Source organism: Ipomoea nil, unplaced genomic scaffold (assembly GCF_001879475.1).
Source record: "Ipomoea nil cultivar Tokyo-kokei standard unplaced genomic scaffold, Asagao_1.1 scaffold0804, whole genome shotgun sequence".
In the NCBI taxonomy this organism is placed as follows: domain Eukaryota; kingdom Viridiplantae; phylum Streptophyta; class Magnoliopsida; order Solanales; family Convolvulaceae; genus Ipomoea; species Ipomoea nil.
In genome coordinates this window covers 2,803,509-2,830,118 of record NW_017617232.1, presented here as the reverse complement: position 1 = coordinate 2,830,118, position 26,610 = coordinate 2,803,509, and the positions used below count along the sequence as shown (strand labels likewise).

Here is a 26,610-nt window from a genome sequence, read left to right as displayed (position 1 = left end):
AGTTTAAAAGTTTGAGGGAAGACATAAGAATTAAGAAAGAAAGAATTAATTACCGAAATGGTCCCTTGACTATAGTGAAATTATCAATTTGGTCCTTTATTATTTTTTGACCAATTCAATTCCTCAACTTGGGACCAAATTGGTCATCCGTTAACTTGGGACCAAAGAATCAATTACTGTTTGGTATATTACCGAACCGAACTAGTTTGATTCTATTTGTTTTGCCGTTAGACATCCGTTAACTTGATATCAAATTGGTAATTTTACTATAGTCAAGGGACCATTTTAGTAATTAACTTTAGGGGTGACCAATTCAGTGCGATTTTCCCAAATTGAATCAAACTAATTCAGTTCGGTAATATACCAAACGGTAATGGATTCTTGTATACTTAATAGTAAGTTTGAGTGAAGGCATAAGAAATGGTAAAACTTTAATTTGATATTTGAAAGCATTATATTGGGACAAAAATGTAAAATGAGAAAAAAGGGGCCAACATGTCAAATGAAATCCAGCGAGGAAGGTTGTGGGCTGTCTCCAAGGTTCAAAATAAAGGTGTGTTTTGTGCGCAAACAATGATATGTTCCAACCATATCTATTCAGGACACACATTATAATGTCCAATCGTTATTGCGTGGACCGTGGTCCACAAAGTTGTGTGGACCACGGTTAAAAAATGATGTCGTTTAGTGTAATTTTATTTATTTTTATCTTTAACGCGACTCGCTGTAATATACATTTTTATAAATTATAATGTACATTATTTTACCCTATAAATTTCATTATTCTAACACATAATGTACATTATTATAACACATAAAGTATATTATTTTAACACATAATGTACATTATTCTAACTAATAAAATTCACAACATCATTTTGGACCATGATCCACACAATAATTAGCCTATAATGTCCAACTCCGACTCAACCAAACTGAAACAGTTAATGAATATACACATATTTTCCCCCTTTTAAAAATAGAGTTAATATCCAAAATCGTCTCTCGACTATGCCATAAATTAAAAATTATTAATTCATTATCAATTTTAGTCATCTTATTAAGTAAAAATTGAATAGTATAAAGACCTTATTAAGTTAGAATTGAATAGTTTATTATATTTTTTAAATACTAGGAGCAGACTTGTAATTTTTTCTTGATTCAACAAAAGTTTGATAGAAAAGATATAATCATTTTATTTTATGAAATGAATAACTGCTTGGATAAAATTGTTCGATTTTTATGATATAAATGAGGATTTGAAAATTAAAATAGAAGTGTTTTAATAAAAGAATTAAAATGAACATTTGAAAGTGTATTTATATATTATACAAGTGTCAAGTTAATAATTTATTTGTCTAGATTAGGTAAAGTTGAGATATAATTGAATTTTTGTTCAAACTTTTTACCACTACGTCAACGCATCACTCAAGAGTATTAGCCATTTTTTTTTTTGCCTAATTGCACAAAATTGACTTGTTTGGAGAATAATAAATTTAGATAATCTAATTGTATTGACTAATTTGACCATTATTCCTATCTACATTTGAGTTTTTAATTATTACTAATGTGGTGGGCTTACTATTAGTATAATGAGATGAAAAATGTTGAAAATGGAAGGGGGTGTTTTCCAGGCAAATTATATTGTGCACCAAGGCGTACAATGTTAGAGTTATGTGTATTATGTTATGAATTTATGTGTATTATATTAAAAGTTTATGTATATTATGTTAAGAGTTTATATGTATTATGTTAGGAGTTCATGTGTATTTTATTATACAATTATTATACAATTATGTACATACGAAACAGATGATTTTTATGGCGCATAATGCATTATGCACCCTGATGCACGATATGGTTTTCAAGCTTGGGCCATGGTGGACCCAAGAAGATTAGCAATTGAGGGAGGCATAGTAGCAATAGCAAAGTAGGCCTATACCTTGCAAACGGGAAGGACTGAAGGAGTTCGACCAATTGGTGATGACGACAAAGTCATGTGGCTTGTTTAGGAGAGAATGAGATTTAATTATGAATAAATAATAACAAATTATAATTGAAATGAGTTGTGTAGTAACTTATAAATAGAAGTTGTCTCCATATTTTGTATCACACTCTTCTTTAAGAATAGATCTATACCGGCCCGCAGCGCAACAGCCATAATTTGCCTTTAGAAACTGGAAGGATTTAACTTAACGGTAGCTTAACAGCAATGAAGAGACCAAAAACCTAACACACAGAGAAATTATGTGTATACTAACAATACCATTTACTACAAAATATACTAACAATACCATTTACTACAATGTTTCTTCTTTAAAAAAAAAATAAAATGTTTTGATCATGTATATTAACAATACATTTTACTACAAAATATCGTTAAAAATATAATCACACACAAACTTAGTTTGGGCGAAGAATACTAAATCAGACAAGAAAAATGAGTATTATACCAAACCCACAATTATTGAACAAGAATATTTTCGGCCATTTAAATGTTCATTCTTTCTTTTTAGTCCTCAAATCAACCAAGTATTTGAATAGAATTAGTAAATATTGACATTAAAGTAACCAAAATTATAAGGAAAAATCTACCAAACATTTTAACCTAAGATAGATATCGAGTAACTATGTTAATTAAGCAGAAAAATTGTTGGTAGCGGAGAAAAAAAGAGTTTGATACATCCATACCGTGACAAGAAGAAGATGTTGAACTGAGAATTTGGGTTTTCAAATTCATTTGCTGTAACTGATCCTCAAGCTCAAGCGAGGGTGGCTCTCTTGCCTTTTGCGTCTCTAGACTGCAAAATGCGAATAAATAGAGCATATCAGCAGCAAGGGCGGGTGGGAATTTGTGTATTACGCCTAATGATAAGAAGGGGAAAAGACCTGGGAAGCAACTGATCTTTTTGAATCCAAAAACTGGCTGTAGATGTCGTATAAGCGCCGCTTTTCGTTTTCTGAAACCGAGGGCTTTGCCACGGACGCAATGCGTTTCAAAAGAGTGTCGGTAATCACAGGCATCTTGCCAGACTGCTCACCATTTTCACCGTTCAGGATGTCATGTACGGCTTCAAGCTGTGCATCAGAAAGAAGCGCTTGCAGATCAGCTCCACTCAACCCTTCGGTTATATGTGCTATCGCTTCCAAGTTCACGTTACTTTCAAGTGGTAACTGCACCTCACACAGCAAATCAGTAAGGCAGACAATTCAAATCATTTGGCTAAGAATTTTACTCATGCTAAATAGATTTTGAACAAGTTTCTATCCTTCTGGAACTATACCCTGCTTCCACCCAAACCCCTGCTGTTCATTTCTATAGCTTGACACAGCAGAAATTTCGAATCTTTAATACCTACAAGTAATGATCATTATTGCTGAAACAAATTGAAGTATTGAACACAAGATTTGGCCTACATTTTCCTCTCCTATCACCAATCATTACTATGTTATCATGTGTCAAGCTAGCACATCAATAGCTTCACATTAACCATGCCAAAGCCTAGCTTACAGCCTAAAAAATCCTTTCACCCCAAAGATTCAGAGATTTTAAAAAATTAAAATATATTATATATTAAATGGAAAATACTATTATTCCCACTATTCCCTTGTAGTGACTGTTTTCATTTTGGGGTAGTACTAGAACAAAATACTTCTGTAAACTACTAGGCCTTGATAGAACTTCACCGGAACTGGACCAAAATTGCAGTTAAAGAATATAAACCAAACCTTGGCATTAGTAACTACACAGTTTTGAAGAAGCTAATTTAAAAGGAACAGTGAGAGGGAAATGCTTGCTGATTGCTCGACATGAAAAGATTGCAACATGGGTGTTTGCATAAATGCCTCACTGGTAATATCTGCCTGATCCTTTTTAGTTGGCAGGTTCAATGTACACATTTGAGGAAAAGGTTCAACCTTTTTTTTCTCAAATTAGTTCAGACAAACCACATTGTTGGGCAAAATTAACACTTGTGTTGAAAGAGAGATTATAACAAAAATATATTCTGAGATACAAAAGTTAAATGCATATAAACAAATATATAGGCATCATCCTGAGACAATGAGCAGACATGTCAAATGCAATGTCTGCTCAATGTTTCAGATTTAAATGTAGGCTTATCCTGGGAATCTAAAAAAATACACACTAACTATATTTTCAACAGGTTGAAATTAAAGGAGTTTGCAACTGTCCTTAATTGTTTCCTTTTTAAAGATACAAGGACTAAAATGAAAATTTTCAGTTTTCAAAAAAAAAAAATGAAAATTTTCAGGGACTACTTGCATAAACAAAGTAATCCAAACACAGATAGTGTATTAAATTGGTGACAATTTAAAAATATAACCATAGTTTTCAGGTTATCCATGCAATTAATGCAGTCAAATATGAAATATAACCAACCTTTCTTGAAAGAACTCTAAGAATGTCCAACCTCTCACGTGGTGAAGGAAAATCACAAAACAACAGACGATCCAATCTCCCAGGCCGTAGGAGAGCAGCATCAAGCAAATCAGGTCTACTGCATAATTTAAAAATAACAAACACTCAGAGTTGTTCTCAGACTTCGCATAAACAAAACAACATGAAAAGGGAGGCTGTAAAAATAGAACAGAATAAGCACCTAAAAAGTCCTGGCCCACACTTGTAAGAACCATAATTAATACTATACTAAACCACATTTCTATACAGAAACCTTGTTAGCCCACTACTTTTTAATAGGCTCAACAATATATTGATACCATTCTCCCTAGCAGCAATTCACCATAAAAATTGAACTCCATAATCAGTATACATCTTAAACAGAGGCCCTAGAATTGAATACACTTGCAGCAAGTTTGGAGCTTATGATCTACACACTCCATCTTGAGGGGCAGTGTTGACAAACATGTGAGGAAATTCTAAGGGACAAACATGTGTAGAAATATGAAGGGGTGGGGGATGAGTATCTTAAGAGTCCTTATATTTGTATATACACGTGTATGCTCTATGGATTTGATAAGCAATGAAATATGCTCCTTTTCTTCTCTAAAATTGAGTATTGACAACTTTTCAAGGAATAGCATTATCTGTGTTGCTGGAAACTTCACCCTCATAGAGAGCTGCAGCATAAGGAAAATGGACTTCTATAGGTAAAGTTCGTTAAGAAATGATGGGCATCGATTAAAACACTCTTTACCTACTACCCTTATATAAAAAATCATATAGCAAAGACCCCCTGTGGTTTCAGGAAAATAACTTAGCCTCCAATGGATAAGTGTCACACTGTCACCCTACACCCCATTTAAGAAATACCAAAGCAAAACCTGTATATGAATATAAGCAATTGAGTAATTTAAAAAAGTCAAAAAGAAAAAGAAATCTCAGTTCACCTAAACACACTACAATATGATGCCTATTGAGAATAAATTGAAAAAAAATATATTAAAATGGTTAGAATCAGAGGTGAGAGAGTTACCTTGTTGCAGCAAAAACAAAAACACCAGTCAAGACTTCAACACCATCCAATTCTGTTAGAAACTGGGTGGAAGGGTTTAACAATTTCTCAGTGATATTGAAATAAATTGATAATCTAAACTTCAAAAGATACAGTACAGCATCAAATGATAGAAGGATGAAGAAAACTAACTTGATTTACTACTCTATCTGTCACACCAGTGTTATCATGCCCCCTCTTGGGTGCAATAGAATCAAATTCATCAAAAAACAGAAGGCATGGTGCTGCTAAAGCTGCTTTAGAAAATATATCGCGAACCTGAAGCAAAAACATTCATGTTATTAGGCCAAGAGGATGCTTATATACATTATTGACCCAAGAAGTACTTCACGTCTAGATGCTTCTAAATTTGATACATCTATTCAAGTGGACTGGAAAGTTTTAGGTTAACTTTATCTTACAGCTTGCTCAGAAGCACCAATGTACTTATTCAGCAGTTCAGGGCCTTTGACTGAGATAAACCGTAGGGAACATGCAGCAGCAGCAGCACCAACAATGTGTGTCTTGCCACAACCAGGGGGACCATACAATAGGACATTGGACCGCATCCTTAATGGAGCTTGTGAAAAGATATTTGGAAACTTCGAAGGTAACTCAATCATCTAAAACATATAAAAGGCATCAGTTCATACTATACTAAATAAAGGATTAGTATGAAGCAATAGAAATTTTTTTGATTAAAATGCATGCACAACTAGTTGTAAAACATGCGACTTTGTAAAGTCCAAATTCTTGAGAAGTTAAATAAAAGCAAACTGAAACATAATTAAGCATAGGAGAGGAAAGGAACTGGAAATGGAATCCATCACTCTTGTTTGGAACCCAATTAATATGGATTTAGACTTGGAATTAAAAAATTGTGAAGGAAAATGCAAAACTTTTCAATGTTTGGAATATAAAAAGTCCTCCACTATTTGTGATGAAAGCTTGGGATATAACTATATTAGAGTAAAATCAGTAATCCTCTTCCTTAAGGGGGATAAATGGATAAGCCAGTGGCTACCAAATATTGAATGTCAACATTAGACCTAATGATTTTATGGTGTTCAGGGTTTAACTTAGTAGTAACACATGTTTCTTTCTAAACCCAAGAACTTAGTTCAAATCTCCTCCCTAACCACCACCAGCAACACATTTCCCCTCACAACATAGAAGAAGCAACACCATTGCTACATTGCTGGAGTCATGAGCCTCTATAGTTGCGAGGGTGAAGATGAAGAAACTGTTGTATCTACGGGTTAAGCTTTCACCCCTTTAAAGTTAGGGTTTGGCTGGCTGTCAGATGGAATTAACAGTTCGCATAAGGTGGGGGACCAAATACGCATCATTATTTGAAATTTGAGGACCATATAAGCAGTTAAGCACACATGATACAATCAGGGACTAAACTCAATTTCAGCCGTAACTTTGGGACTATGTTATTTTCCCTAAATAACTCTCCTCCTGTGTCATTAATCCATCTGTTAAATCACATGGCACACATAACTAACTCATTGGTGATTGGTCAATGCCCAACAAATGAAGTACTTTGATGAATATAAAGTATCTTCATGTGCTTATGCAATTCAGTTAAGGCCAACACCGGGGAATTGGGGAAGGAAGGGGGTCTGTGGCTCTCCCGACCTCTAGAGAATTTGTGGTTCTAAGTGGGAAGATCTATTATCATATATAGTTCACATTGACTCTGCCACTAGAAATTTAGAAAGATAAAAATTACACTACAAGTGCATTTGTCCAGCTAAATATTTTCAAAAATGATCTAATTTTGATAAGAACTTTTAAAGAACTTGTTGACAAAGTTTTCAATATGTTTAGTTGAATACATATTAAAAATTCTTTTGGGAACACGTATCTTGTTTGGATATCTAACTATTAAAACTCTTTTTATATTAATGATGGTCAAAGTCACAATAAAGGGCAGGCATTTCTTAAACTAGAAGTTAAAACTGGTAAAACATAGGGAGATATCTGAAAATTTCAAAAGTGTCACTAAATAGAGTAGGCTTATTAGCAAAGAGCTTATTTGAAAAGCCTAAATTTGACTTTTGGGATACAAGAGGTTTTCTATTATCTACTACCCAAAAAAAAAAAAAAAAAAAAAAAAAAAATCCCAAAAATTAATGTTTGTCCTAAATTTTGGCTTTCCAAAATAAGCAAGGAAAAACATGCACCACCCTCCTACCCTGTACCCAAAACCTTAAAAAGTAAGAGAAAATTGACTGCCCAAAAAATAAAGAAAAAAGTTAGAGATAATAAAAAATAAGACATCATATTACTAATTGCAAATCATGCTACCATTTTGAAAGGATAAAAATAAAAATAAATAAAATTATAAAATTATTACATTTTAAGACCACTAAGATAAGAAAACAATTACCTCTTTTATAGCATTGCAGATGTCATTAAGACCCCCAACATCCTCCCAACCAGTGCGTCCACCATCTGAAGAAGGTTTAGTAATATCACGCATTGCAACTGGAAGGAATTCATGCATTGCATGAGTAAAATCATCCTTAATTAGAGTAGGTCTTTCTTTGTCGCTTAAACATGATGAACTGGATAAAATACGACTGACAGCAGCATGAATAGATCTATCAACCAGTATTTCCTGTATAACAATGTAAGCTTATAAATAAATATAAACATATATATGTGTGTGTCATTCATTGAAGGGAAGACACCCATGTCAATGCTATATTGCTCTTTTCTTGTTTGACAGTAAAATATCTGAACTGCAAATACATGGGGAGATTTTGAGCACTTTCTAGAAATGTCATCAAATTCATAAAACATAACAAAGATGAAATATGTTGAAATATAATAAAGTATAAACCTTAGCATAGTCCTAGTTGTAACTGTTGAGAAATACTATACTATTGGGAGAATCGTATGCTGATGGATTCTACATTTAGGTATTACAAAGGGTTAGATAATTTGTTCACACTTAGTAGCCTAAAGGTCATTCTTATGTATGTATATATACCCCTCGCTCTTATCAGAATTAAAATAACATAATATTAGCATTTTATTTATATACATCTCTGTTAAAAGCTAGAAGGGTTCTTGTATTCTGTCTAACTTCAAGTTACAAGTCTATATATAGGTCTACAAAAGTAAACAATAATAAATAAAGAAACTACTCATCTCCCCAAGGCTTTAATTACTGAGGCTTGTGAGCTGCCCATTTAATTACTAAGGCTAGTGAGCTGCCCAAGACTTTTAATATTCCAACACTCCCCCTCAAGCTGGAGCGTATAAATCAAAAGCTCCCAGCTTGCTACAAAAGTATTCAATCCTAGGTCCACGGAGAGATTTGGTGAGAACATCAGCAAGTTGATCATTTGACCCAACAAATGTGGCAACAATGTCTCCGGATGCGACCTTCTCTCGTATAAAGTGGCAATCAACCTCAATATGTTTAGTCCTTTCATGGTAGACAGGATTAGACGCAATGTGGATCGCTGCTTGATTATCACAAATTAATTTCATAGGACCATGCTTATAGAAATTGAGTTCTGTAAGAAGTTGTTTAACCCAAATTAGCTCACATATTCCAAGTGCCATTGCTCGGTATTCAGCTTCTGCGCTTGAGCGTGCAACCACATCTTGTTTCTTACTTTTCCAAGAGACAAGATTACCTCCAAATAGAATATAATATCCTGATGTTGATCTCCTATACCAAGGACATCCAGCCCAATCTGCATCTGTATAGCCAACAATTTCTGTATGTCCATGATCTTTATAGAGCAACCCTGTAACTGGAGACCTTTTCACATATCTCAATATTCTGACGGCTGCATCCCAATGACTTTGACATGGCTCTTGCAAAAATTGGCTAACTACACTTACAGCAAAGGAGATGTCTGGTCGAGTGATAGTCAAGTACAATAGCTTGCCATCCGATACTTACTTGAATTGGATAGGAGCTCCCCCTGTCTTGGAAGAAGTTTGACATTTGGATCCATGGGTGTGTCAACTGGTTTGCAATTTGTCATTCCTGTTTCTTCAAGAATATCCAAAACATATTTTCGTTGAGACACATAGATACCTTGTTTGGATTGAGCAACTTCAATACCAAGAAAATATTTCAATTTTCCAAGATCCTTTGTCTCGAAATGTTGAAACAAATGTTTCTTAAGCTGATTTATTCCTTCACTATCATTCCCTGTAATGACAATATCATCAACATAAACCACAAGATATATACTTTTTCCAAGTAGATGTTTATAGAAAACAGAATGGTCAGCCTTGCTTTGAATCATGCCAAATTGTTGGATCACATCTCTAAATCTCCCAAACCAGGCACGTGGAGATTGCTTCAACCCATAGAGAGAGCGCTTAAGACGACAAACAAGATTAGCTCCTGTTTTAGCCACAAATCCAGGTGGCTGCTCTATATACACTTCCTCATTCAGATCCCCATGTAAGAAGGCATTCTTTATATCCAACTGATACAATGGCCAGTGATGGTTGGCTGCCATTGAGAGTAAGAGGCGGATAGAAGTGATCTTGGCCACCGGTGAGAAGGTATCCGTGTAGTCAATGCCAAAAACCTGTGTGTATCCTTTAGCCACAAGTCGAGCTTTGAGTCTATCAACTTGTCCATCTGGACCAACCTTCACATTATACACCCATCTACAACCAACCACAGTTTTACCAGGAGGTAAAGGTACTAACTCCCAAGTCCCGGAAGAATGTAGTGCATTCATTTCATCAACCATTGCTTGGGTCCACCCTGGATTAGTTAATGCCTCCTTGACATTGTTTGGAACAAAAGCAGTTGACAAACTAGCAATGAAGGCACAATATGATGGAGACAGACGTTTTTGTGAAAGGAAATTATAGATAGGGTAAGGATTTCGAGTGGATCTTTTACCTACCCGACTGGCAATGGGAGAGTCTGTCGTGGTGTTTTGGGCAGCATCATTGGGTAACAATGATGTAGAACATGACTCAACTGGATGTCTATCCTCTTGGGAATCTTGACGATTGCGTCGTTGGTAGGTGTACAACAACGGTGGAATATGTCCTTCCTCTTGAATGGTTGGAGTTGGAATAGTTCTTTCAGGAATAGGTATGGTCCTTTCAGAAAAATATGAGAAAATCACCATATAATCGCAGAAAAGGGACAAATTGAGTTGGAAAATTTTGTCGGAAAAGGGATGATGAACAGTCACCACTATTCATCGGCTGTAGGTGTTTGAGAGAAATTTCAGGCCCCAAAAAAAGAGGCTCTGATACCATGTTAAAAGCTAGAAAGGGTTCTTGTATTCTAACTTCAAGTTACAAGTCTATATATAGGTCTACAAAAGTAAACAATAATAAATAAAGAAACTACTCATCTCCCCAAGGCTTTAATTACTGAGGCTTGTGAGCTGCCCATTTAATTACTAAGGCTAGTGAGCTGCCCAAGACTTTTAATATTCCAACAATCTCTTTCAACAAAGTATATATATCTTTCATTGCAATGATGCTCTCAAGCATGAAAATTGGCTTACACCCAATAATGTTAGAAAGTTGTGTAGTTCGGCTTCCATTTGCCCAGCTTACAGTCATAGACATAATGTTCTAATGGGCTTTCATTAACTGATTGATGAAGCATTTATGTTGTGTGACTCTTAATTGATAATTTTGAGCTGTTTCCCTATGTACATTTGGTAACTAGCAAAGCTGGAATACCACATTTTCTGGGAATTAAAAAAAAAAACAAAAAAAACAAAAAAACAAAAAAACAAAAAAAAAAACAAAAAAAACAAAAAAAAAAAAACAAAACAAAATCAGAAGCAAACTTCTTCAGAAGCACAATAGTTGGGTGGTGGGGGGGGGGGGGGGGTGGAACTTTTTAAAAAATCAGTGAGGGAATTCAGATAACAAGATGTCTTGCATGTTGAATAATTTTTCTAGACTCAAAATTGGGTAGGATAAGCATAAATACAAACAATGCGATCAGATCATTTTAGACAAGGGAAAGAAAATTAAAAAAGATAGAACCCAAACACATCTAGTCACAGTCAATAATTTGTTTACTTCACTAGAAATATATAGTGTTTACAGAAACTTGATTGGAATAAGCAGATTCTAAATAAGAGGACATCTAGGAATTTTGTCATGCAAGTGATGGAAATATTTCATGTCAGAATTGTCAAACAAATCAGGAACAAATTATCAATAGCCATAAAATTGTTATGAAGTTGTTAAATCCACCACTGAATGATTCATATTTGGCAAAACCATCATTGTTTTATCCTTTGAAATGGGGGGAGATCAATGGATGTGAAATTACCAATTTCAATAGAAACAAGAAAAATGAAATTGAAACATCAATGATATTTTAGCAAATGAAGAATTTCCAATAAAGGGAAAATCATTGTTTTGGTCCCTCAATTATTTTGCAACTGTCAATTTAGTCCCTAATTTTCAATTTGGTCGAATTGACCCTCCAATTGTTTTAAATTTCGTCAATTAAATCCCCTAGCCATTCTTTTGGTAACTAACGGCTGACTGATGGAATAGTGGCTAGGGGACTTAATTGACGAAATTTAAAACAATTGGAGGGGTAAATTCGACCAAATTAAAATTAGGGACTAAATTGACAGTTGCAAAACAATTGAGGGATCAAAACAGTGATTTTCCCTCCAATAAAATAAGGTCAAAGTTTGTGCTGAAGAAAATACCAGATCATATGCATCATATCCATCACATTTGGAAGCTACATCCGTCAAGACATCATGGGAACATTGTAAAGAACGCTTATTAATTTCATGTCTCAGTAAGGCCTCACGTTCTGTTGCAGCAGGAGCCAGAAGTTTGATGTGAAAATCGAATCTCCCTGAGTTTATGAAAAGTCAGTCTTACAATTATGAAAATGATATTAAAAACAAACCCGCTCAGGGTCCCAATATACTAAATGTATTGGACCACTAGATAAGGTCTCTAAGTTATGAATTCCATGTTTCAGTAAGGCCGACACAAGCCAAAAGTTTGACATGACAACCAAATCTCCCTGAGTTAATCAAAAGTCAAACTCTTGCAATTAAGAGATTAAAAATGGTTATAAAACAAACTCAGGGTCTTAAAGTTCTGAATGTATTGGGATCACCTGACAATGTCTCAACCTTACAAACATAGTTCACTTACCAGAAGAGCTCAATGTTTGTGGGATACTAGTCAAGGTCTGCACGGAAGCTACAAATGCAACAGGCCCAATTCCACATGTGTTTGCTCGCTTTTCCTTTTTGATTTACACAAGTAAATTCTATTAGTTCAAAGGATGTGATGCAGAGACTGTTGAGAAAGAAACAAAGTCTCAATTTATAATGGGCATATTTATCATTATTATGTTTAAAGCATTTTATCATTATTACTTTTATTATTATATTATTATATTATTATATTACTATCAATATGACTACTAGGGATAATCACTTAGATTTAGGCTAGTAACACTTCGATTCCTTCCTGCTTCAATAGTTACACCTGAACGCTGAACCCCCTAAATTTTCATTCTTTTTTTTCACTTTAGTTCAAACTCCAAAGTACAAATTTATTTCCTATTATACCCCTAAAATTTTCATTACCTGATTTAAAGAAAGACTTTGTAAAGGCCTACTAGCCATAATCTCTGGGGATCTAAGTGAAATCTATTGTAATAATTATAATAAAAGAGAGTTTTGTAAACTCATTCTGATTGGTTGAGAAATGAGTGGTTAAGAAAATTTTAAAATTATTTAGAATTTTAATTTTAATTCTAATAAATTACTAATTCTATCCCTAAATTCTGTTTCTAACTTAATTTAATTTTCTCTTTTTCTTTTTGTACAAATTGTTGAAACACAAAAGTTGTGTCTGTAGAAATATAGCTGTTGAAGTTGTGTAGGGTTGTGTCTGTAGGATTGTGTCTCTTAGTCTGTATATATTTCTCTGTTGTCTCCCCATTGAGACAAGGAAGCAATAACAACTCTTTCTACATCTCTCTCAACATGGTATCAAGCCAACAATTTGAAAAATTTTGAAAATTTTTTCGGTGAACAGTAACAAGTACTGTTCATCCGAAACTATTTTCTCAGATTACTTCCTAAAGGTGTGCTCTTTTGTCAAAATAATACTACAACCTTCATCTCTAGTCTCCGGCGACCCCAACCCACCTTTTCCGGTCACCGGAACACCGCCCACGCGCCACCACGTCGCCGGCGCTCCGACACCACGCGCCGGCGCGTGAGGCCATTTCCGGCGAGGTTTTCCGGCGAAACTTCCCAGTCCGGCTCGTCGGCCCTCTGCAATTTCGTCTGTACCATCAGATTTCATTTTGGTCGCGATGTCTTCCGACAAAAATTCTTCGGGTATTTCTCCTGCCAATAATTTACCTACTTCTTCGAGCTCTGTTTATGTGCCTAATCTGTCTGGAAATCCGGTAATCACTTCTGAAAGATTATGTGGTTCTCAAAATTACCACTCTTGGTCGAATGCCGTAGAATTATGGTTTATGGGCCAAGGTGTTGTTGACCACTTGCAAAAAGGAGTGGATATGATACCGGAAAAAGGAAAGTCAGTTTGGCAAAGGTTAGATGCTCAACTTTGTAGTCTCCTTTGGCAGTCTCTTTCTCCACAATTGTTGCCTTTATTCCGGCCCTTTAAGACATGTGTCGAGGTGTGGAGTCAAGCTCAATCTCTGTACACTAATGATGTCTCTCAATTCTATAATGTTGTTGACAATTTGGTTAACTTGAAGAAAGATGGTATTGATATGGAAACTTTTCTTGGCAAAGCCCAAAGTTTGATTGCTGAGTTTGGTACACTCATGCCTATTGGTGGTACGCCCGCAGAGCAACTTACCCAACGAGAGAAATTCTTTGTAATACTTCTCTTAACCAAATTAGGTCCAGAATTTGAAAGCATCTGGAATCAAGTTCTTGGAAGCAACAAAGTCCCGGGGACCACCGAGTTGTTCAAACGGCTCTTGCAGGTCACCTCCATTCCAGGTACTCACACATCCACTACCGAACAATCTACTCTAGTCACACAAGGAGGTCGTGGACGAACTAACAATCGTGGTGGACAGAAAAGCACTAGAGTTTGTGATTATTGTAATAGAACTGGGCACACGCGAGATCAGTGTTGGAAACTTCATAGGAGACTGGTACGTACCCAAGCAAGTGTTGCTCAATCTCAACCTGGGGAACCACATTCTCGAACCATTTCAGCTGCTGAGTATGAAGAGTTTGTTCGATTTAAAGCCACTCCCAAAGCTTCTGGTTTAACTCCTGCAGCCCACACTGACGGAACTCATACTGCCCTTTATCACAATCTAGCCTGAGCGGACCATGGGTTATCGATTCAGGCGGCTCGAGCATATCTCTGGTAACTCATCTTTATTTTCTCATTTCACCAAGTCTAAGTCCCTTCCATCTATTGTTATCGGTAATGGGTCCAAGAGTACGGCTACTGCAATTGGAAAGGCTTCCCCCCTTCCTACTTTGCCTCTCTCTTCAATTTTTTATATACCTAACTATCCTTTCAATTTAATTTCTGTTCATCAACTTACAAAATCTTTGGACTGTACGGTCACTTTTTCTTCTAATTCTGTCATTATGCAGGACCGTCGTTCGGGGAAGATGATTGGTTCGAGGTATGAATCAGAAGGACTTAATCGATTATCTACCCCAAAACCTTCTACAGTTTGCACTGCTACCATTCCTCCTTCCCTTGCCCATGACCGACTAGGACATCCTAGCCTTAATAAATTACGGCGACTTGTCCCTAGTACATGCTCCAGCTTGAGGGGGAGTGTTGAAACACAAAAGTTGTGTCTGTAGAAATATAGCTGTTGAAGTTGTGTAGGGTTGTGTCTGTAGGATTGTGTCTCTTAGTCTGTATATATTTCTCTGTTGTCTCCCCATTGAGACAAGGAAGCAATAACAACTCTTTCTACATCTCTCTCAACACAAATAAAATTAACATATAAACAAATATTATTAAAAAACTCTAATTGAAATCTTTTAAATGACACCCATCTTGATATTTTTTTAAAAAAATTATTTAATTAACCTACACTTTCATTATGTCATAACTACATGTACATTAAGTTATTATTATATATTGACTTACTGCACATTCATTTCTATAGATCCATTAAGTTACTACTATAAAGTCTATAACATTTCCCTCCCTCTAATTTACAAAGTATATTCTCCTAAATTTTGCATCTTTTATTCACACGATGAGGTTTATTCAAACTTGCCAATATAAATACTTTAAACTACCATTTGTCACTAAGATACTTGAAAAAAAAAAAAAAAAAAAAAAAAAAAAAAAAAAAAAAAACAATGGAATAAGGTATAAAAATATTATAGTTAACACTATCTCTTTACTAAAAAATTCCTCCATGTATGATCAAGAAGAAAAAGATATACATGTTCACATTCAATATTATTTATTTAATCATTGTTAGAATCTAAGATTGGGCCGATGTCACTCAATTGGGTTGTAATGCACATGGGCCAAACCAAACTAAAAGATTGAATCCAATCACTTAGTTAATCTAACCCATAGCCTTATTTTCCGATGTGGGACTCTTAACAATCATAATAAGTTAATTATAAATATATTTGATAACCGCTCAGGGGTTACAGTAGTTTACTTTATAACTACTACTATTATCATCAATTCATCATTTTGAAAAATTAGGTTAGTAGTTTTAGTTTATTATTTCAAAATGCTGCTAGTAATGTTTAATTATTTCAGCTATAAAACAAGAACATTGTTTACATAATGCAACTTACTAGCTAGGTGCACCATGGCATACCAAATTACTACTGCAATACACATGCCACACACACACACACTTTTTACCTCATATTCATCCATGATATCAGCAAAGAATTGTACAAGGGCAGTGGATGAGGATGAAGGTTGAGAACCATCTGATTCAGAGGAGGATGCAATAATGCTGTCAAGATCATCAAATATTATGATTGATGGAGCATGTTCCACGGCTTCTGATATGTATCTTATTAAGGCTTGACGAAGGGAAGAGGGTTTCTCCAAAGCAAGTTTAGAACAAGACACACAAACTCTGCAGAATGTATAAAACAAAAAGTATTCCAGTATCAGCAGAAGTAAATAAGAGAACAGAAGAAAACATGAGAGCAAGCATCTAAGTTTAAAAGAATGCAGCAGCAGCAGCAGCAACAATAAGCTGAGTTGCAGGAACAACACACACACACACACACACTTATTTTGGAGGAAAAATGAAAGGGGTGAAAAAGGTTCTACATGTGTGCCAGGATTTCTTCATTTTCTTCAAGAACTTTTGCAGCTACGGTAGCTAATAGCGTCTTCCCACAACCCTAAAACAAAACAGTATAATAAACAAAAATGCTCAAATTTCATGAATATTATATTGAAGAGTACCATTGTGAGAATAGGGAATTCAAGTAGGAAGTTCAATGACAGCAGTAATTTCCAACTCCATTGTGATCTTTTATATGCTGCTTATAAAGGTTCATATAACACTTTAAGCTAGTGATAAGTAGCAGAACAGGAAACCCTCCCCTAGGGATGGTGGGTGATGGACTTCTGACCACTCTTTATCCAGGTTCTCCTAATCTTATTCAATTTTCTTTATAATATATAATCCTTCCACTGATCTCAGCAATGAGCATATCAACAAAAGGCATGAACTCAAGCATGGTCAGGAATGTACAATAGTATAGATAATAATAATAATAATAATAATAACGTTGCTATTGTGATAACTGAGTAAACAAGGAATCTGACCTTACCGTCTACATTAAGACTCTAAACTCTTTTGGATATATTGACCAACAAACCACTAAACCAACACAATGAAAAGTGATGAGAAAAATTTATGTTGTGGGCAAGAATTGGAAGCCAATAGGAGATATATGGAATAACACACCAGCTGAAGTGATTGTAAAGGTTCTTTTCCTAACCAAAATTAAAAACATAACACTCCAAGAAACTCACAGGAGGACCATGAATTAGAATATGTCCTGGCAGAGGAAGATCATATGTACTAAACAGCATCCCAGAAGTAGGAGATAATAAAACTGTCAATCCTGCAAAATATTGTATAAAGTCAAATGAGAAAAATAAAGCAGATAGTAACCATCTTGGATATCAGAAATATTTCACAATGCATACAAAATCAGAAATCAAGCACATATATTCAGAACTTGAATATGATTTGGCATTGTTAGTGTGGTTTGAAAGGAAATGCATTTCTATTACTTCTTTTATTTAACGAAACCAAATTCCAGCAATTAATACTTTTTCACACTACATGAGAAAATGATAAATGACAATGAAGTCACCACTGGCTAACAAATGAATTTGTCAGAGATATTTGGGAAAGATATGGAAGACTGAGATTTTCATTAAAAGGAAATTTGTCTACATAATGCATAAAATTTAGAAAGTAGAAAGCCAGAGCTCTGTATGAATGTATGAAACCTTTTGTCCTTTGGAGATAGCAATAAGAATTACAGAGCAGGACCATCCAAAAGCAATAAAGGTGAAAAATCTATGGACTACCAATGAGCTTAATTGTACTTCCAAAATCTGAATTATATGACATCAGTATTCTAAACTAGTTGTTCATCACTTCTAGAGAAAGTTAACAGTCCAAGGCCCAAGGGCACATTGAACAACAAAAATGGGGAGAATACCTACTGGTAATCACATCAGAGGCAGCAGTACCCATCCAATTCAATGATGAAACTGTCATATTGGGGTCTTTTGCTGATAAACTCTCAGCAGTAGTCTGAAAAGAGAACCCATCACTCAATTGCAACTTTCCAAGTAACACTTCCATGTGTCTGTGTCTCATAGTAGTAGAGATGTCATTTCCTTCATCAAATACAAGTTGATATGCAACAGCCTTTTCAGCAGGTGCAGATTTGTCAATAATAGACAAAACATAAAAGAGATCTACTGATTGCTCTCCAATTCCATCTTTGCTTCCCAAAGGAACAGAATTTTGTGTTTGTACTTTTCCATGTTTTATCAATCTATTGCCAGGAACTTTTATGTGAAGTAATGTTTTATTCCCTAAAATCAATGAATTGACTCCTAACCCTGCCAGTGATGTAGTAGCATCAATTTGAGCCAGAAACCATGCACGAAGGACATTAGTTATTCCCTTCATATTCTTGTACTTGGTTTCCTTGTTCTTGTTGCTTGGAGATTCATAAGAATAACTCATAGCTATTTTCTCATGTACTGACCAATCAATCACACCCATGTTAGTGTGTGAGTTGGTCCTCACTTTGTGGTTCTTCCTGTTGGCCAAAACTTCAGCTTCATTGCTTCCAAAATCCCCATCCTCCTCAATCATTTTAAATTGGCAGGGTGAAATTGAGACAAAAGGGATCTCTTTCTGTAAGTTAAAGTTGGATATCTTCACAAATACCCCTGGAAGCAAATAACAACATTGTTTACCAGCAATGCATTTCCATTACATAAAAGAAAGAGACATTGTCAATGTCAGAACATAAAATACTCTATTACTCTTCCTCCCCTGCCACCCATTTGGTTGGACAATAGTTTGAGGAATAATAGAAAGACTCAATCTCTAGAATCGACCAATGTTTAGCTTAGGAATAATATGACCAGCTTGAATAACAAAGTGGTCTTCTTGTCATATGTTAAACTCAATGTGTGTGTGTATTGTATCCATGCATAGAGCTATACAAGAGGACCTATTTATATAAACTAGTGAGCCATCCCAGCCACATGATTTTTGAAATTTGAAAACTCAGATGAACTCTCAACAATCCCCTTGACTTTCTCTAACATCATCTTTCTGGTATATGGCCGCAAGGATTCTACCAATGGAACCCCTGATAAAGTATCACAGAGAGATTGCAGAGATATGTTAGACTTAGTATCTCTTTTCCCTTTCTAAAGAATCTCTAGTTCTCAAAATATGCAATTTGTTTCCATTCTAATTCATAAAAGCCTGATTTCTCGTAAGAAATAAAAAGATGAAAAGTTAGATATGCTAATTGAGAAAAGGAGTGTCATAAAATAGGACGCATGAAGTAAATTTGATGCTCCATATGACAAGAATTTGTTAAAAGAAAAACCTACATGAGTGTACTGATGCTCTCAAATAAAGTCGAAGAGGCAATGGAAGCATAACATGTCCTTTAGCAACTGATTTTGAAAATAATACACGAACTACAGCTTCATTGTCATCCTCATTGTAACTATGCACTCCACCATCTACTTCCTTTGGTTTTGCACTGGTTTTTTCTTTATCTGTTTGATTACCCGTTTTGCTCTCTTTGGGTAGTGATCTGGCCATTATTACCACCACCTCAAGAGAATGAAAAGAATACAGATTAGCTGTCTCTGGATGAATCAAGATAGCAGAAGTAAGAGTCACTTCCATCTCATCACCACAGCCTTCATATTTGTGAATACATTGCTCAGCTGGATCTTGGACTCTCAGTAGTGCCTTTGTGATGGAAATCTCATCAGAAGCTATTGATGACTCTTCTTCAGAACTCAAATTTCTTTTCCGTCTCTTTGGGGCAATTGCAACTTCACTTCCTGGGACAAGTTGTACTGAGACCACTTCACAAGTCAGAAAGTTTGGAAATAAACTTTCAAAAGCAAACAACTAATAAGAAATCTGGCTCCTGAGTGTTTGATTAAAAGTTTTTTAAAAGAAACTTAAGGTTCAAAATGAACATGAAATTCAAGAACATGAACATGCAATATATAAAAAGAAACAAGCAAGAATGTTAACCAAATTGGAAATTAGGCAAATTCTAGGGAAACCAAGCTTGGTAATCCCAGGACAACAATATACTTTACCTAAAAATAAGACTAACCACACTAAGCATATTTGGAGGGGAAAAAAACAAATCTAAACCAGTGCAAGTTAATGACAACTATAGTTAAACCTTTTGTTAGAAGGTTGTTAGGAAATAACTCTCAGCTACTCATTTGGAAATTCAAATGAGTGGATGAGTCCTGCTATAAGTATGTATATATAGGCTCCTTTGTACAGCTTGTAGATCATCAGCTTTCGTAGTAAACACTTCTATATACACATTTCTACACCTTTAAAACGTGGTCATTTTACACCAGGTTTGAAACATCAATACAATTGTAGCCAACCTTTTACCATGACCCAAAGAAGATTCAACCTGCTTCATCCTCTTCATATGTTGATCCACCTTGGAACTAATATTTTTCAAGATTCTGTTGGGCAAATGTGGATCTCCTTCAAGCAAAATAACAATAGGGTTGATACTACTATATATCGTTATTAGAGGTCATAATCCTTGTATAGTTGTATCCATAGATGTGAGACTAAAGTCACATAATTTAACCTCTAATCATACAACTTGAGTTCCATACAATTAACTCCTAACCATAGAATTGTGATTCATAACCCCTCTATATAAGATTGTGTTTAGAAACCTATATGCAAAAAAAAAAAAAAAAAAAAGGTTATCTTGACCTCTTAAGTTGCAACGTGAGTTCAACTTGATGCAAAATAAATAAATAATACTCCGTAATTAATACGTATAGATATGCTTATAATATTTAGTTTAATACTCCGTCTTTATATTTATATTTATTAGAAAAAATTAAAAATAATATTCCCTCTATTCCACTTTGTATGCCCAGCCCTATATACTATTTATTAGTCAAACCAATCCTTATTTTTTCATTTAGTTGGACTTTTCTGACTATCCATATCATGCATCCATTTTGGAATGGATGGAGTATTATGTGTAACATTGTGTCTTCCAAAGCCATCCCACACTTTTATCTTCCAGACGCACCTAATATTCTTTTGTAGTTTCAAGTTAGGCAGAGTGTTTGTCTTAATTCAAGCTAAGAACTTCTACGTATTCCAACTTGAGGGGGGAGTTTTGAATAATAGAAAATCTTAGTCCTATTCCTAGTTGGAGTGGACTTGGTTTCATAATCCTAGTAAGAGTGGCTTAGCTCAATGTTCCTATAAATATAAGATCTCTAATTCTCTTTACTACAAAAACACAGAGAAACAATCTATTGCAATCTATCATTATTAATAGAATACTATATTCTCACTTTCGTTAGTCTCTCACATATTTTGCCTTCACCTAATTGGTGGGTGATGGCTATTCAAGTATTCGTCACCCGCCAGCCTTTCAATCCCTCATTTTCAACAACTGAAAGTTTAAACTAATTACATATAGCAAGGCAAGTTGAACGATACACAGGTGGTGGTTTAAAATCCAACCCAACTTGTAGCTACCATTAGTGAAAATTTTAACACAAGTTGTCACCCAAAAAACCAAACCCACACTAGGCTAATGTGGGTAAATACTCAAGTCAAATCGCAATTACCATTCCTATATTAGATCCAATTTTGGTCTACTGTGACTATTTGAGCTATTAAAAACAAGTTTCTTTCTGAATTTGTTGACATGATAGAAGCACAATATAATTGGAAGCATTAAGTACAAAGAGATGAATGACACTAGAATACAACACATGCCAATGACAACCAACAACTATGCAGAAACTTAAAATGAAACTCTCACTCTACAAGTTATTCTATCCAAAAAGGCTTTATTGCATATCGGATAGGTTCAATTAAGAAAATGGATAAAATTGCACAGATGTTTCAAATCTTGGCATGAGATTACCAAATTTAAAGAGTTTGGTTATAATCATCACAACATCCAGAGATTTGGATGCTTTTCACCAGTAGGGAAATCAGAATTATGTAGACAGATGTTAAGCACTAACTGCTTAGGGCCAGTCGAGAAAGAATGTCATGACATTATAGTAAAACAATAACCATAAACTAAGATATGCATCAATCAAACTTTTTATGATATCAACACAGCAAAAATGATGTAACTTCATCAATTCAAAGAAAATCAAGAAGCTATCTAGAAAATTTAGCACAATTAAGAATGCTGCCGCCGAAAACGAACTAGGAAACGGAGATCATCTTACCTACCGGTGTCTTTGGAGAGGTAGAGGAAACAAAAAATTTTATAACACTTTGCCCATGTAGCCACAAAGGGAATCTCATTCCTTCATAGACAATACTGAGCTGCATTACAAAATAACCAACTTAAAACACAATATTTAAAATTAAAGGACTTCTCTCTTTAAAGCGGTAAGACAAAAAGACTACTTTATAGACCAACTCCATAGTATTTACAAGCATAAATAGAAATATGTGCTTTTTCTTGACATACATGTATAAATATAAGATTACAATCAAGCATGTTAATCCTAAAACAGCCAAATGTGTTTCTTTTAAATGTAAACCATAAACATCATAATCTCAACATATGAATATACTCTTTAAGAATATTAGAAGCAAGAATGTTAATCCTAAAATAACCAAGTGTGTTCCAATAAATTTAAAGTGTCATCATCATAAACTCAATGCATAGATTTACCAAAACTTCATATATTTATCAAAACGCAATGTGAAGTATATTCATCTTGAAGAACTTTGTAGTACAAGGGAGAGTGAAGATAGTGTTGATTATATTGTACAGTTCTGTTCCTCACTTGCTCCTTGATTAGTGATTCTCTAACATGGTGTTCAATTTGTGGAATAAGCTAGTATAGAATAGCATTCTACAAAATAGAATTCCATAGAATTGGCTATTCTCTTTGAAATTGGAATAGTCAATTCCACAGCGCCCCTAGTATTAGGTCTATAAATTCTAAATAACTTTTGGATAACTAACTTTTCATAAGACAAAAAATACCCCTTTAGATGTATACACACATACACACAACTCATACACATATATTATATATACACGTGCATATATGTACACATATATACATACATATACAGAATATGTACATAAATACATGCATGCAAGCCTGCGCACATATATATACTTATTATTTATTTACATGTTTGCACCCAAAAAAATTTATATATTTACATGTATTATACTATTTTGGGCTTGGGAACTTGTTTCATTTGACTGTATATTCCTTTTTCTATTCTTTTAACAAAACATTTAAATATAATTCCTTCTTTACTTCCTTCAACCAACCAAACAATGCTATAGTGTTTCTATTCTCTTTCTCCTCTATTCCATTGCTTCTGAGATTTATTCCCTCTATATTTATTCTGTGAAACAAGCATCACGTAAATATCTATAAATATCTTATACTTCCCCAATCATGCCAAAATGATCCATCATATTAGCAGCAGGTGGGAACATATATATTAGTACTATAACAAAATCCACCAAAACATTTTAGCTAAAAGAGTCCAAACTAATATAGTACTGGTGGTTTAAGTTGTGGCCCTTATTTTTAAATTTTTCATCGATTCAGTTGGTTTTCCAGATTGCACCAAATTACAAAAATATAAATAACATAAGTTTTCAGTACTTTTCATACACTATGCTACAAATAGATTCACTTTTCTTGAATGTTATATGAGCTATAAATACATTTAAAAATATTTTTATCTCTATCATTTTTTGCACCCATCTCCATCTGTTACGACATCAGTTGACACATCTCTTGTATTATGTCAAGTGTTCATCTTCACTTCACAACTAACACACTTGCTAGCAACTGGCAACTACGATGCACAGAAGCTCTTAGGGAGGAGCATTTCTACATTTCAGACAACATTTCCACATTGGAAACTCACTAGAAACTTCCACAAAACATTTCAAGGCCATTTCCATAATTAAAAAAGTTAGAATGCATGTTTCCTAAAACAAAATGTGTTCCAAGGGCATAATTTAAAAAATAAATAAAAGGTTAAAGAACGCAAGTTGTTGTTCCTTTCTTCAACCTCTATACACCCCTATATTTTGTATAGTGTATATACCCCTAGATACTCTTATAGTATATTACTTTTAATTATGAAATTAGAAGACAATTAATATTTATGCATATCTTTTTTAAAAAAAAATACTTAAAAATAAACCTCTATATTTTTTATATTTGTACGTTTTCCCTTCATTTTTTAAACTTGTCATTTCCCCTGCCCTATTTTCCACTTCTCGTTACCATGCTATCTAAAGTAGCAATGTTCTATAATAATGTCCCATGACAGATTTCACTCTTCATCCCCCACCCCCTCTCACAGCAAACCCCCTTCTCTTCCTTTCTAATTTATGATTTCCTGGTTTTCATTATTTCTTCAATAGAATCTAGTTCTTCTATCTACTCCCTTGGCCATTTTCCCTCTCTAACTTTCGGGCCCATTAAAATTATTTCACAATACCCTGACACTGAAATTGTTAGGAGTCATTGAGTAGGTTTTTTAAAAAAATTGCTAAATTAAGGTTTGTATATAACACACAAATTAACACAAAGTTATGTTATTGCATGGAGCTTGGCAAATCTACTCTATACCATCCAACAACCCTGATTTACACCAGAAAATAGAATTCTTAAACAATTCCGTTATAATTAATGAAATAGCTCCTAAAAGTAGCACCAATTCTTTCATCCCAGAAAAATCCATCAGACCTGTTAAAGGAATTTTACAATGATCCACAGGACATTGAAAAACTACTTTGCAATCTTTATACCAATTTTCTTATCAAATTAGCTCTCTAAACAGAAAAAGGGATCTTTTGCATGAGTTCTACACTACCCATAGATGAAGATCAACATACTTAAGTTGTTAGTTGTCAACACCTATGATCTACTTAAAGCAAAACACCTTATTTATGAGAACATAATGTAGCATTAGGATCAGCTACAAAATTCACTAAACTCTTCTTAACACCACATGGGAGATGGCATGGGATACAGAAAGTTACGGTGAACATCAAATTCATTGACCAACTTTCCAATTCTCACACCAAAAACATTTTGTTTTAGGAATTTTGGCTAACACATGTAATCTTACATCTACGCCTCTATTCAACTTCAAAATCTTTTTTTTTTTACAAACAATTGAACTAATATCATTTTCAAAGTTTAAAAGCAAAAGGAGAGTGAGATCTCATGGTGGAACTTGCTTTTGTCTTTTATTGTGTCAAGGCTTGAATCAGTAGCAACTACTTAACCAATGTATATGTATAAATAAAAGGTAAGGTAAAATCAGACTTCATAATCTGCAATGGATATACCAAATTCACATTGAAAGAATCCAACTTCATATTTAACATTAACAAATAATCAAGTAGAAACAGAAAGTGAGGCGTAATTAACAAGATATGAAATAAGCAATACATAAGAATTCAATTTCTTATATAAAACAAAAACACAAACAACCAAACGACTTAAAGCACAGAATCTGCTAGATAAAAAATCACGTCTAGAAGACCAAAAAAAAAAAAAAAAACAAATTATATTGACCTGCTTTAGAATAGCTTGCTCTGCAAGCTCGGAATTAAGCTCCATAACCTCCCAATCATCCTCAGTGTCCGGCTCTATGGTAACCATACTCGCCTTCGGCAAATTGGAAACAACTCGAACTTCAACAACCGTCCCGTCCGACAACCCGATACACTCCGCATATTGCTGAGCAATCTTCGTCAATTGATTGAAACGTAAGTTAGGAACAGAAGGAGTAATAAATAAATAAATAAATAAATAAAAAGATCCTGCGCGGGCGGGAATTGAAATTGGTACCTGGATAGAGGAAGCTGAAGGAGGGGAAGAGGCTGAGCCCGACCAAGCGACGTGCCAGAGGTTGTTGTGGGAAGAGCGGAGCTGGAGAGCAAGAATCGGAGGAAGGTAGCCGGAGCCGGCGGTGGACGCTAAGGTATTTATAAAAGTAATCGGAAGCGAAACGAAGCAGCTCTCGATTCCGGCGGCTACTCTCACGTCAAACTCCATTCCACTCTATCTTTGCAGTTGCTCGGCGGTATGCTTGTATCAGGGAGTCATAGATATTTGACAATCCCGAGGACGTGATCCCTTTACTTCTCGATTGACTTAGATTGAAAGACTTCATTGAAAATGAATTCTAAAAAAATATTTGTTTTATAGTGTTTGGTTGTATTTTAGAGGAGTGTTTTGATTTGTTTGGTTTATTTTTTAAAAAATGAGTAGAATTGTATAATTAAATATTTTATTTAAAATATAAAAATATTTATAATAATATTAAAAATAATATTTATTAAAATTT

The 26,610-nt window shown here is 34.6% G+C and overlaps 1 protein-coding gene across 3 annotated transcripts; it reads right to left on the bottom strand.

The window, feature by feature from the left end:
- Positions 1-2,485: 2,485 nt before the first annotated feature.
- Positions 2,486-26,422, bottom strand: LOC109177367 (peroxisome biogenesis protein 1). Of its 3 annotated transcripts, XM_019326722.1 has the most exons (17): positions 26,112-26,422; positions 25,836-26,009; positions 22,485-22,584; positions 19,605-20,084; positions 18,186-18,926; positions 17,481-17,572; positions 16,767-16,840; positions 16,344-16,566; positions 12,633-12,726; positions 12,170-12,324; positions 7,873-8,103; positions 5,897-6,097; positions 5,628-5,753; positions 5,457-5,518; positions 4,403-4,520; positions 2,890-3,174; positions 2,486-2,801 (listed from the first exon to the last, which is right to left on the bottom strand). In XM_019326722.1, the coding sequence occupies exons 1-17, from the start codon at positions 26,316-26,318 to the stop codon at positions 2,763-2,765; spliced, it is 3,402 nt and encodes a 1,133-aa protein (XP_019182267.1). In that variant the 5' UTR covers positions 26,319-26,422; the 3' UTR covers positions 2,486-2,762. The 3 variants fall into 3 exon arrangements, with proteins under 3 accessions (XP_019182267.1, XP_019182268.1, XP_019182269.1); XM_019326723.1 differs by lacking the exon at positions 5,897-6,097; XM_019326724.1 differs by lacking the exons at positions 25,836-26,009; positions 26,112-26,422 and having other exon boundaries at positions 22,489-22,585.
- Between the last annotated feature and the right edge of the window lie 188 nt (positions 26,423-26,610).